This window comes from Meles meles, chromosome 3, assembly GCF_922984935.1.
Source record: "Meles meles chromosome 3, mMelMel3.1 paternal haplotype, whole genome shotgun sequence".
Classification (NCBI taxonomy): Eukaryota; Metazoa; Chordata; class Mammalia; order Carnivora; family Mustelidae; genus Meles; species Meles meles.
This window is the reverse complement of record NC_060068.1, coordinates 98,723,169-98,736,380: the sequence shown is the minus strand read 5'-3', so window position 1 is coordinate 98,736,380 and position 13,212 is coordinate 98,723,169. Positions and strand designations below refer to the sequence as shown.

The 13,212-nt window shown below is 40.9% G+C and overlaps 1 protein-coding gene across 1 annotated transcript; it reads right to left on the bottom strand.

The window, feature by feature from the left end:
• Positions 1-235: 235 nt before the first annotated feature.
• Positions 236-7,817, bottom strand: SPINK1 (serine peptidase inhibitor Kazal type 1). The gene is made up of 4 exons (XM_045998852.1): positions 7,763-7,817; positions 6,393-6,424; positions 4,568-4,674; positions 236-281 (listed from the first exon to the last, which is right to left on the bottom strand). Exons 1-4 carry the CDS (start codon positions 7,815-7,817, stop codon positions 236-238), a joined length of 240 nt encoding a protein of 79 aa, XP_045854808.1.
• Between the last annotated feature and the right edge of the window lie 5,395 nt (positions 7,818-13,212).

Here is a 13,212-nt window from a genome sequence, read left to right as displayed (position 1 = left end):
AAGGGAATGGGGAAGGAAAAAGCATCATGACAGAAGCCTTGTCCAAGATTTTAGAATGGCCGTATTTTGTAAAATCTGGTCCGAGTTTGTCTCAGTCACCTGACCCCAGTGTAATCAAATATACCTTTGAGGGTAAAGCATTCAGGAACAACAGGAAGTATTTAGATGCATTTTATTCAACAGTCAGGCCTGCTAGGCATTGTGGTGACCACAGGGGATTTTAGAACCTTGGTTCTCAGCAAGGTCCAGATTTTTGAATGAAGACAGGAGTCTGACGCTTCCTGTAAAAGAGGTTAAGCAGTGGATAAAAAAAGTGACTATGGGAGAAAAACAATGAAAAAACATCAGCTTTATTTAAAATAGAAAGGTTTCAGATTTTTATTCCCATTTCTCTGCCTTTCATTTATTTATTCGTTCACTTATTCATTAATTCATCAAATATTCACAGACACTATTTCTTATATGCAATAAGGATACAAAAGAAAAGAAAAATGTCTGTCTTTACAGGTTTACAGATCTACTGTGGCATTACAATAAACCTCTGAAGTCAATCTCTAATTCATCGTTGCTTCTTTTTCTCCTAATATCTTTGTTCTACCCACAAGGTTTCTATCTTAGCTGGTGCCTGGGCTGCTACAGGATGTTCTAATCAACTGATCTTTTGCTTTAAAACTCTGGGGGTTAATACCTGTGAGATCTCACAGAAGGAAATCATATCTGTATCCTGACTGACAACTGCCAGGTCTGAGCATCCTCCCTTCCAGATAAAAACTTCTCTGCTCCCCAGGACACCACCTTTCCCAAACCAGTTTTCTTTGGTGTTCTCTAAATATTCCTAAATCCTAAAAATTCCTAAATCCTGTAATTGTGCCTCATGAGGTTGTTTTCAGAGCTCACTCTCTCTCTCTTTAAATTTTTTAAATCATCCCTTCCTTGAATATACTGGTTTATAGAAATTCTTCGATTTCTCTGTTTCTTGAGGTCATCTGACTTCCATATATCTATGCATGTATTTATCTGGACCTTGATGATTTTCTTTTTTTATTTATATATTTGACAGAGAGAGACACAGCAGGAGAGGGAACACAAGCAGGGGGACTGGGAGAGGGAGAAGCAGGCTTGCCACTGGGCAAGGAGCCCGATGCAGGACTCTATCCCAGGACCCTGAGGTCATGACCTGAGCTGGAGGCAGCCGCTTAATGACTGAGCCACCCAGGCACCCCGATGATTCTTCATTTTAAGAGTTTTTAATGTTTTGTTATTCCATAGGTATTATCCATACATAATACTTAATGCCTGAGTTGTTTAGCATACATAGCACAAACATCTAAACACAGTACACAGGTTGACTGACTTTCTATAGCTGTGTTGTCCATCCCCATTTAGCTGTTTAAATTCACATCAGTGAAAGTTACATAATATTAAAAATTCAGTTTCTCAATTGTACTAGACACATTTTAAGCACTGGTGGCAAGGCTAGTGGCTTCCATACTAGACAACAGAGTTATAGAACATTTCCATCTTTGCAGAAAGTTCTACTAAAGAGTGCTGGCCTATAGAATGGAATTTGCCAGTACAGATTCCGGGAGAAGACACAAAGGGAAAAAAGTCCTTACTGATTATATCTGACAAGCACATAATGCTCAAGGAGATGCAAGCCTTTGTCCACCTATCAAAAAACCCCAACAATTAGGGTCAGAGCCTGACTTTAGTTAACTTGACAATGGATTTTGGGAGGCTTTTAATGGGCAGTAGAGAGAAAGGTAGTATGGTACATTGTGAGTATTTTACACTAGGAAAAGCCATACTTTGTCTCTAGACCTGTTTTCTTTTTCTTTTTTAAATCAATTAATTTATTTGAGAGAGAGTGGAAGAAGGGGCATTTGGGGAGGATCTTCAAGCAGATGCCCCTGCTGAGTGTGGAGCCCAACTTGGGCTCCGTCCCAAGACCCATGAGTTCCTGACCTGAGCAAAACTGAGTTGGACATTCAACTCACTGAGCCACCCAAGCGCCCCTAGACTTGTTTTCTTATCTGAGAAATACAGGAAGAAAAGTTATGTTTTCTGGCATTCAAATGTTCTTCCCATATTTAAATATTTTTGAAAAAATAGAATGAGTAAGCAGGACAGTTGGGTTTTAAAGGCTAAGGGAGGGGGTATCTCAGCTGTACGCTCATATTTTCCTAATATTTCATTTTAAGCATTGAGCCTTTTGGTCTTGGAACTTGAAAATTTTCTAAATCTCAGGGCTGTTATACTGCTTCTCCTCCCCGTGGATGGAAATACAATGTTTGACCTTTATGTCATCAGCCTTAGGTCATGAGAAAATTAACAAGTGTTTTCCAGTTCCTTTTACAAATCTTTATTGTGGCAGTAAATTCACCACAAAGTAGAACACCTAATATTTGGGTCTTAAAACTTAAGGATATTAAATCTCTCTACCTGGGGCCCTACTTTAACAATCCTTGCTAACACTCAGGATTTTCTGATGAATTTAAAGCGGACCCAGAAGAGAGGTCATGTTATTGGGAATTTATACTGTGGAATAATGGAAATGCGTGCAGTCATTTGAGTCTAAATCAAAGTCTTTAATGCTAAATCAGTTCTTAGAATAACTTAGAGTTTTCTAGGCTACTTGTGGAATCTCTTTTATTTGTTTTGATCATTCTACACCTTTCTTTAACCTGGGATGACTTTGTGATGCTGCCAAAATTCTGTGCCCTCTTTAAATGACATCCTTTTCATGAATCCTTTCTTGACCCTTTCAGTACTAAGGAATCTGTGTCTCTCCTTCACTCTGGTAGTACTTTCCTCACACCTCATTTGATGGCACTTGTCCCAAGTTACCAGAAACTGCCTTATTTGAACTTATGACCTATTTTCTTTTACTCATAAGCACAAGGAAAGCAGAGGAAACCAGCACGATGCTGGGCACAAGTTAGGTTTTCAGGAGCAGAGGAAAATAGAAAATTTGTGGCAGATCTGCTTCTCTGAGGGCATGAATTTGATTCCCAGCATCTACCTATGACCACTTCAGAAAATGAGATTCATTGAGGCTGGTTCTCATCTCCATAAATGAAAATGTTACAAAAGTATGATTTTGGTCACCTGATTCATATAATTCATATTTGCATTTTTGAGGGCTTTAGTAAACACAGTCATTACCATCACCAAGAATGATTTTTTCAAGATTTTATTTTTAAGTAGTACCTACTTCCCACGTGGGGCTCAGACTCAAAATTGCAAGATCAGTCAAGAGTCCTATGGTCTAGGGGCACCTGGGTGGCTCACTGGGTTAAGCCTCTGCCTTCGGCTCAGGTCATGGTCTCAGGGTCCTGGGATCGAGCCCCACATCGGGCTCTCTGGTCAGCGAGGAGCCTGCTTCCCACCACCGCCCCCCCGCCTCTCTGCCTACTTGTGATCTCTCTCTCTCTGTCAAATAAATAAATAAAATCTTAAGAAAAAAAGAAGTCACATGGTCTAGCAACTGAGCCAGCCAGACGGCCCTGTGATTTTTTTTTTTAAAGATTTTATTTATTTGACACAGAGAGAGATCACAAGTCAGCAGAGAGGTAGGCAGAGAGAGAGAGGGGGCAGGGAAGCAGGCTCCTCGCTGAGCAGAGAGCCTGATGCGGGGCTTGATCCCAGGACTCTGAGACCATGACCTGAGCGGAAAGCAGAGGCTTAGCGGAAAGCAGAGGCTTAACCCGCTGGGCCACCCAGGCGCCCAACCCTGTGATTTTTTAAAGGTATTTTGGGTGTCTTAGCTTTTGAAAAATCTAGACTATCTACTGATTTGCTATTAAAGCACGGGTTCTTGTAATACAAGTGATTTTTGAAAAAATTAATTCAGAGAACCATTCAAACACTTTATTCCACTATCCTTTCCTTAACACATTTATCTTACACTATGTTATTAATAGCTTTCGCCCTTTTTTTCAGATTTTTTTTGGAGTGCCACTCTCTCCCTTACATCCTAAACAAAGCCTCCAAACTTTTCAAAATCCTAGCAGGCATTATTAGTTTTTTTTTAATATTGTGCTCTCTGAGCATTTTGCTCTTATTTCCACTGACTACATTGCAATTAGCATTGAGTGTAACCAAATCGAGACTTGAAACATGTTGGGCTTCCTTCTGTATCTCACAAATACTTGGTCTGTTACCTGACTTTAAAGCACAGTTGAAACAGCAAAGATTTGGACCCGTATCTGTCACTTACTGCAAGTTACTTAAGCTCAGTCTCAATTTCTTCATGTTTATAATGGGCTTAGTATTCTCTGCCTCAGAGATTTGTGAATATTCAATGCCTTGCCCCATGCCTGACACAGTAAGTGTTGCTTTCTGTCATAACACACACACATAAACATCTCTGTAGATAATCATACCAGATATGTAATGAGAAGAAGAGATTGAGAATTATTTTGGAAAGATGAGGTGTTTTGTTTCTCTCATGGTAAGATTAATGTTATTAGTAAATTGATTGGAACTTAGAGGGATAAGATACATGAAAATTTGAAGACAACTAGCTTAAAACTATGTTTTAAAAGACATTTGAGTTTGTACTCACTTATTTTGAACACATAACACACATTCATTAGAATACGTTTCTCCGTCAGTCCCACAGACAGGATCATAGATCTTGGTACATGCATTTGTTTCAGTGTTACATTTAGCCTAAAAATGGAATTAAACAGAATTATCTTCCATCATTTAGCTTTCTTTGAGTTTATAGCGAAATCTCTAAAATGGTTTTCACTTCCTTGAAGTTGGTCAGCTTAAAGATGTAAGCATGGGGGCGCCTGGGTGGCTCAGTTGTTTAAAGCCTCTGCCTTCGGCTCAGGTCATGATCTCAGGGTCCTGGGATCGAGCCCCGCATTGGGCTCTCTGCTTGGCAGGGAGCCTGCTCCCCCCTCCCACCCCCCGCCGCCTGCCTCTGTCTACTTGTGATCTCTCTCTCTGTGTCAAATAAATAAAAAAAATCTTAAAAAAAAAAAGATGGAAGCATGGTTGTGGGTGTGGGGGTAGTGATACTGAGTGTCTGAGAGGAAGAAGCCAAGGTTTGGAATCAGAATGCCTGATTGCATGTAATGCCTCTGCTGTTACAGACTGTGAGACGCTGGCAAATCTCCTTGTGTCTCCAAGCCTTGGTCACTTCATCGGCACAATGGGGAGAATATTATCACTTCCACACCTGTCTCATGGTGGCATCGTGAGGTTTAAATAAGGTGAGTGATATCATGTTCAAGTTTGCAATGATGGCAGGTCAGTGATGGTTCCTCTCAGGTCAGCCACACTGTGGGCATGTCTTCCTTGCACACTGTGGTCCAGTCACACTGCCCTTTTCTTAGTCATGTGACACAACCATGTGCTTTCTGCCCTGGGAACGCTTGCACAGTCTTTTTCCTGGACATCAGTAAAAACTTGTAGTTACGGAATGGCTGTTATAGGCCAGGCACTTTCCTAAGTGCTTTTATGTATTACTCTATTTAAATCTTACAACTATCCTATGAATTTTTTATTATACTCTTCTTCCAGTGAAGACAGTGAAGCACAAAGAGATTAAATCACCCAAGGCTACACAGCTGGTAATTCCATTACCGGGATTCAGACCCACTTTGTCTAGGTCCTGAGCTTTGGCTCGTACCCACTTCAGCCTGCTACTCCTATCTACTGGTTATATTTTGCTGACATTCACTTACCCTTCATGGCTCAGAATATATCTCACTTAGGGGCATATTCTGTGATCTAACCAGGCTCGGTTCCAGATGGTACCAGAATTTCTTAAAAACCTTATCATTAGTGTAATAATTTATTCACTCATGTCCTTTTGTTTTGCCATCTATCTCCTCATTAGATATAAATGAAAAGGGACATTTCCTCCTCTGATCTTCAAATTTACTGCAGTTAATAAATTTATAGACACAGAACACAAAAAAGAAAAATTATGTATAGAATGTTTTTCTAGAGGAAGAACATAAGTTTATTATTTTCTTTTGCTCATTAAAAATTAGGGCTCGACCTTGGGGATTGGGAGAACTTTATGCCAACATGGTCAAATTGGCTGAAAGGAGGAAGGGCTCCTTGGAGGGAAGTTAAGAAGAGTGCCACCCCAAATCCTTACCCTACTAGATAGCCTCAGAATGTTCAAAATGCCTCCACAGCAAACATTATATGACGATGTAGACATTGCCTGTGTATTGGTGCATTTGTCCTTCAGCATAAGCCCTATGGGGGTACTGCTGTTACTCTCCATACTTTGCAGGTTAAGTCTCACTAGTACCCCACACCCACCCTGACTTCAGGTGAAACTGAAATGTCACAACTTGACTGTGCGTTGAGTGGAGCAAACAGCTCTAGCCTGACAGATTAAAAAAGTACAGAATATTCCTTACCTCTCTTCCCTCCAAGCCAGCTCTGGTGTTACCTAGAAAACATGAATGAGACATGGGAGGTTAGGTACTAAGTGAGAGAAGCCAGATCTGCTCTTATTTGCAATCATCCACTTCCATTGAAGACTATGACTTCTCTGCTGACTTCTTCTGCTCCCCCCACCCACCATGTTCTTCTTCTTCTTCTTCTTCTACTACTACTACTTCTTCTTCTCCTTCTCTTCCTCCTTCTTCTTCTTCTTCTTGTTCTTCTTCTTCTTCTTTTTAAAAAGATTTATTTATTTGAGAGAGAGAGAGAGCATGAGCAGGGGAAGGGACATAAGGAGAGGGAGAGAATCCTTGAGTAGATATCCTGCTGAACACGGAGCCTGGCACAGGGCAAGACCAGGACCTGTGCCGAAATCAAGGGTCAGACACTCAACTGACTGACCACCCAGGCACCCTACCCCATCCCTTCTTATTTCTGCCTTCTCTCAAGGACAACTCACTGGTGTCCAATAACTCCCTGCCTGCTGAAGCCTCAAGAAAATGAAGCAGAAGTTTGATTAGGACCAAAGTATCTCAATTGGACATTTCATGAAAGTTGATCCATTTCTTTGAAAATAGAAGAGATTTACTTACTGCTTGAGATGTGTCAGGCACAGAGCAAATATCTTCTGAATGTTCACTGCCTTCTCGCAACTGGTTACTAAACCTTTGATCTTATAATTAGTGATGTAAGAAGTGTCAGTATCTTTAACTCAGTGTATAGATGAAGATGTGGAGAGTTTATATGAAAATTTATGAAACAGTTACCACCAGCACCAACCAGGTCTCCTGACACAAAACTTACTTGCAATTACATGTAAGTTGTCTTTAGTAAGTAATGTTAAAAATAGAGCTCCCTTGACGTCTCACCATCAGTCCCCAAAGAGCTCTTTCCCTCTGTTAGATTACACTGATTATTAGTCCAGTTCACATTTCTTGAATTTACAGATAGATGCTTAAAATTGCCATGTTGCATTCTCCAGAAAATTACAGGTCTACTGACACTATATAGGGGTGGTGATTTTGGATGAGCTCATTGAAGGGAAGAGGAACTAACTTGATAGCATCCAAAGGAAGAAATGTTGGTGAGATTTGATTCTGATACCGACAATTTCTGAGGTGATCTAGATAAAGTGGTAGCTCTTCCTAAGTCAATTTTATGAGAAGCAACAAGGCACCTCTGGACTTGAAAAAGTCCTCTAGAATAGGTCCCTGACATTATTTCATTTCCTTGGGACCAAAAGATCTGTCCAAGACTAGACTCTAAGTCTAGAATGTAATGAGATCAGTAATGCAACACATCAAAAGGGTTTTACTTAAATCAGAAAATATGCAAAAGCACCTACCAGATAAACTCAACAGGGCCAAAGCACTAAGAAGAAAGATGCTTGTTACCTTCATGGTGAAAGTTCGGTATTCAGAGCTCAGTCGAAACTGCATTGAACTTACCACTTCTCTTCAGAACCCTGGGACGGGAAGGGTTATATAGTTAGGCTGGCCGCCCAGACGCCACCTCCTGCCCTGTCACAGGTCTTTGGCTATTGATTGACTCTGTAGCATAGCCTGGCCCCAAGTTCCAGGAATGTTACTTTCGTAAAAAAGGTAAAAGAAACAGCACAGGCCTGCAATGTGCCAGGCCAAGATTCTGTCAGAAAAGTTCTGGTGGTTCGTTAGTTGGTTCTCCCCTTAACTTCCTCTATGACTGTGGTGAGCCCCAGTGGTCTCATCCGTAAGGTGAACTCAAAGGTCGCCTGTGCTCTGTAACTCTGGATATCCAAAAATTGCTCTCTATTGTTTCTTCTTTTCATTCAACTTTCCCTGTTTTCTTTTTTAAAGATTTTATTTATTTATTTGTCAGAGAAAGAGAGAGATCAAGAGAACACACACAAGCAGGGAGAAGAGCAGGCAGAGGGAGAAGCAGGCTCCCCACTGAGCAAGGACCCTGATGTGGGACTTGATCCTAGGACCTTGGGATCATGACCCGAGCCAAAGGCAGATGCTTAGCCACCCAGGGGTCCTTTGCTTTTCCCTCTTTTATTCTTTCTCTTTTCTTATTTCTGTCACTCATTCACAAAGGCCATTGTTGCTGATCGAGAGACAGGATAGAGTTGGAGAGGGCTTAGGTCCCTAAGGTGTGTATGTGTGTTCTGGGACTAGATCTGCTTGCCAGACACTTACTAGCTCTGTGTTCTTGGACAGGTGGTTCATTCGTGCTGTGCCTCACTTTATTTATCTGAGATCTGAAAAAATAATAGCATTTAACTCAAAGTGTTTATCTTTCATTCAAGCACAAATATTTGGGAGAATAATATTTGGGAGATGGTTCTCCCTTCTCTCTTGTGTTTCTGCCTATCTTGTGAGGAGAGGCACTGACTACCTGTGACTCATTTGCTGTTTTCAAGAGTTTGTACAACAAATGGACTTGGAAGGTGGAATAGTGTTTCTCTCTGGAGCAAAGAGATAAAGATAATATCTCTCACCAGTGCAAAGATTAGGTGGGCATGGTGCCCTTTAAAAAAGATTAGGGGGGCACCTAGGTGGCTCAGAGGGTTAAGCCTCTGCCTTCAGCTCAGGTCATGATCTCGGGGTCCTGGCATCGAGCCCTGCATTGGGCTCTCTGCTCAGCGGGGAGCCTGCTTCCCTCTCTCTCTGCCTGTCTCTCTGCCTACTTGTGATCTCTGTCTGTCAAATAAATAAAATCTTTAAAAAAAAAAAAGATTAGGGATTTTTAAAAAGCATGGCATCCTTCTTGTGGAGCATAGTACGCTTTCTCTGTAGGTACCACTTGGTCTTCCTCTTGTCATCCTGTAGAAATTGGGGCTTGGGAAATCAGATGACATTGGCATTTTGGCTCTTATAATTGAATAATTAAGTCCCTTGTCTCTGTCTTAGCAGCCTCCTGTGTCTTCTGCCAGCATCCCTCTAACTGTGGTAGGCTAACTTGTTAGCTTCCAGGTAGGGTAAAATCTCAGATCTTCCCTAGTCTTGAACTGTGCTCATGTCTTTCTTACTTACTTACATCAGTGAGTAAAAATGACAGTCCCTGCCCTCGTGGAGCCTCCATTTTATTTTATTTTATTTTTTAATTTTTTAAAATTAAAAAAAAATTTTTAAAGATTTTATTTATTTATTTGACAGATGGAGATCACAAGTAGGCAGAGAGGCAGGCAGAGGTGGGGGGAAGCAGGCTCCTGCTGAGCAGAGAACCCGATGTGGGGCTCGATCCCAGGACCTTGGAATCATGACCCAAGCTGAAGGCAGAGGTTTTAACCCACTGACCCACCCAGGCGCCTCTCCACTGCATTTTATTTGGGGGAGACAGGCAATAAGAAAGTCATCTGATAATTATAAAGCATATTGGATTATGATAAACATTATGGAGAAAAAGGATAAGGGTGCTGGACGATCAGGAGAGAGTTGTTATAGATTGACAGAGAAGGCCTTGCTGATTAAGTCACGTTTGAACAGAGACATGAAGGAAGTGAAGAACTGAACCATGCAGATAACCAAGAACAGGCACTCCAGGCAGAGAGAACGGCAAGGGCAAAGGCCCTTAGGCAAAAACTTGCTTGATCTGTTGATCTAGGGCAACATCTAGGGCGATGGATAATCTGGCTGGAGCACAGTGATGGAAGGAAATCTGTCAAGGATGGCAGGGAGGTGAAGAAAGCAGTGAGGTCTGAGTGGTAAGGGCTGTATAGGCTGTAGTAAGGACTTTAATTTGGAAGCAAAGGGAAAGCCATTAGAGAGTTGTGGAACAGGAATAACATGATATGGCTTTCATTGTAAAAGGTTATTTTACCTTCTTAAGAGAATAAACTTGAAGATAAGGGCAGCCGCAGGAAAACCAACTGCTGGGCTCTTATACTCATCCATCCAAGAGCTGATAGTGGAAGTGGAAGGAAGAGGTTGACTCTGTAGTTGACGCGAACTTAATACATGTAAAGTGTTTACAACAGTTTCGGCACATGGTAAACACTTAGAAATATTATCCGTCACTATAATTTCATTGTTGTTATTTTTTCAGGGTTTATAATGCTGTTCCATCTAACCAGAATGTTTTTCTTTACCATTATGCATCAATGAATTCTTCCTCTGTCTTTAAGGTTCACTTCAAATGTTGTTTTTTTTTTTTGTTTTTTTTTAATATTTCAAATTTATTTATTTTTTCAGCGTAACAGTATTCATTGTTTATTCACAACACCCAGTGCTCCATGCAAAACGTGCCCTCCCTATTACCCACCACCTGTTCCCCCAACCTCCCACCCCTGACCCTTCAAAACCCTCAGGTTGTTTTTCAGAGTCCATAGACTCTTATGGTTCGCCTCCCCTTCCAATTTTTTTTTTTTTTATAAACATATAATGTATTTTTATCCCCAGGGGTACAGGTCTGTGAATCGCCAGGTTTACACACTTCACAGCACTCACCATAGCACATACCCTCCCCAATGTCCATAACCCCCTCCCCCTCTCCCAACCCCACCTCCCCCCAGCAACCCCCAGTTTGTTTTGTGAGATTAAGAGTCACTTATGGTTTGTTTCCCTCCCAATCCCATCTTGTTTCATTTATTCTTCTCCTATCCCCCTAAGCCCTCATGTTGCTTCTCCATGTCCTCATATCAGGGAGATCATATGATAGTTGTCTTTCTCCGACTGACAAACATAGTGATCCGAAGGGGCACGTGTACCCGAATGTTTATAGCAGCAATGTCTACAATAGCCAAACTTTGGAAAGAACCTAGATGTCCATCAACAGATGAATGGATAAAGAAGATGTGGTATATATACACAATGAAATACTATGCAGCCATCAAAAGAAATGAAATCTTGCCATTTGCAACGACGTGGATGGAACTAGAGGGTATCATGCTTAGTGAAATAAGTCAATCGGAGAAAGTCAAATGTCCTTTCTTATTGGAAAACTACTTCTGCTCCTTCTGGGCTGCCCTGGTGTTTTGAACATGGTTGAATGCAACACATAACACACTGTTGAAACTGTGTATGATGGATTCTCCCATCTTCCATTTATGCTTCAACCTTCAGCATCCTAGCTTCCTCCTGCCTCTCTACTGCTGCCGAACTTGCTCATTTTGGTCCCTAATTCAAATCAGTTAATTCCGTGGACAATTTTTCAGAACTCACGGCCTCTAATTCTTCACACTTGATTACACTCAATATAATTTCTTTTCTTTTTTTTTTTTAGATATGTTTATTTATTTGAGAGAGGGAGAGAGAGGGAAGGAGGTGGTGGGGGCAGAGGGAGAGGGACAAGCAGACTCCCTACTGAGTGTGAAGCCCAAGGCAGGGTTTGATCCCAGGCCCCGAGATCATGACCTGAGCCAAAATCAAGAGTCAGATGCTTAACCTACTGTGCCACCCTGGCGTCCCTCAATATAATTTCTTTTTTTGGGTTTCATGACTGCGCAGTCTTCTGCATTTCCCCATACCTTCTCCATTCCCATCATTTCCATACTCCTTATTGACTCCTCTTCCTCTAATGAGTGAAGACTTAAAGTTTGTCAAGTCTTTGTGCCCTATTCATGTCTCAATTTTATTTTCCTTAGGTGAACTCTTTCATTCACATTATTTAAATTCTATCTTTATAAAATCCCTATATATATGTATATCCTAGATCTGCCCTTGGATCTTTAGACCAGATATTAAGAGCCTTCTTGACTTTTTGGACATCCTATGGGCACACCAGATGTGACATGTCCCGTACTACTACTTTGATCACTCACCAAAACACTTTTCTCTTCAGTCTCCCCTTTGTTTCTCTGCCTTCCAACAGGTTGGTTAAGCCAAAACCTAAGTGTTCCCCTCACTGCCCCCTTTTGCCCTTACCTTGTATTACCCCCCAAGCTTAATTTGTTACCAAGTTCTCTTCTTGAATCTGTATCCAAAATAACCACAATGCTGAAGGCTTCTCATCATTTTATGCTGACATATCAAAGATGATGGCATCATTGTCTGTGTCCCTCCCTGACGATAAATTTGGACTTGGGAAATTTTTGAACTTTTAAAGTCCCCTTTGGCTTTCTGAAATTTCCTTCAAGACAGTATCTACAGTTATTTCTTCCTCAGAGCTGCTCTCCACAAGAAAATAAAAAAGGTTTTAGGTTTTAACCTCCAAGACTCAGGCTAAATATAATTTTCTCATGGAGCTGCTTTCCAAGTAGTTCCTCACTTTGTTCTGCATGCATGCTGGGGCTTGTTATATTATTCACTGATACACTGCATCACACTTAAATTTTTTTCTATGGCTGTTTATATGATTATTATGTAATATCCCTCTCCCTTAAGGGAGAAAATATGGTTGCTTTGTAACTGCAGTACCTCACCAAGTGCCTGATAAATAGAAAGTTCTGAACAAATATTTGCAGAAAACATGAATAAAGTAATATATATGCATATGCTTCTTTTCTTGAAGACCCCGATCTATGCCTTGTTCATTTCTGTGTCTCTTGCCTGCCACAGAAGAGTCCATTATTGGGTCACTCAGTCTTACTTATTTAGCTGTCATTATAATTCAGATACCCACTGAGTTCCTCATATTTAAAAGCCCTGGCTTGACTGCCAGGGAAATAGATTTTAATTTCTGTGTTTATGGAGTTTAGGCTAAGCATTGATGGATACAGTTTGAATGAGTAAATTTTTTTTTCTTTTCATAATTTAAATAGCAGTTTGGTTGACAGTAAGAACTTTCTAATAGCCACTGTAAAGGGAGTTAATATTTGAGAGGAGGTTTTTTCTTTGTCTTCATAAGCAGTTGAAGGAGAAGGGAATTGGCTGGCAT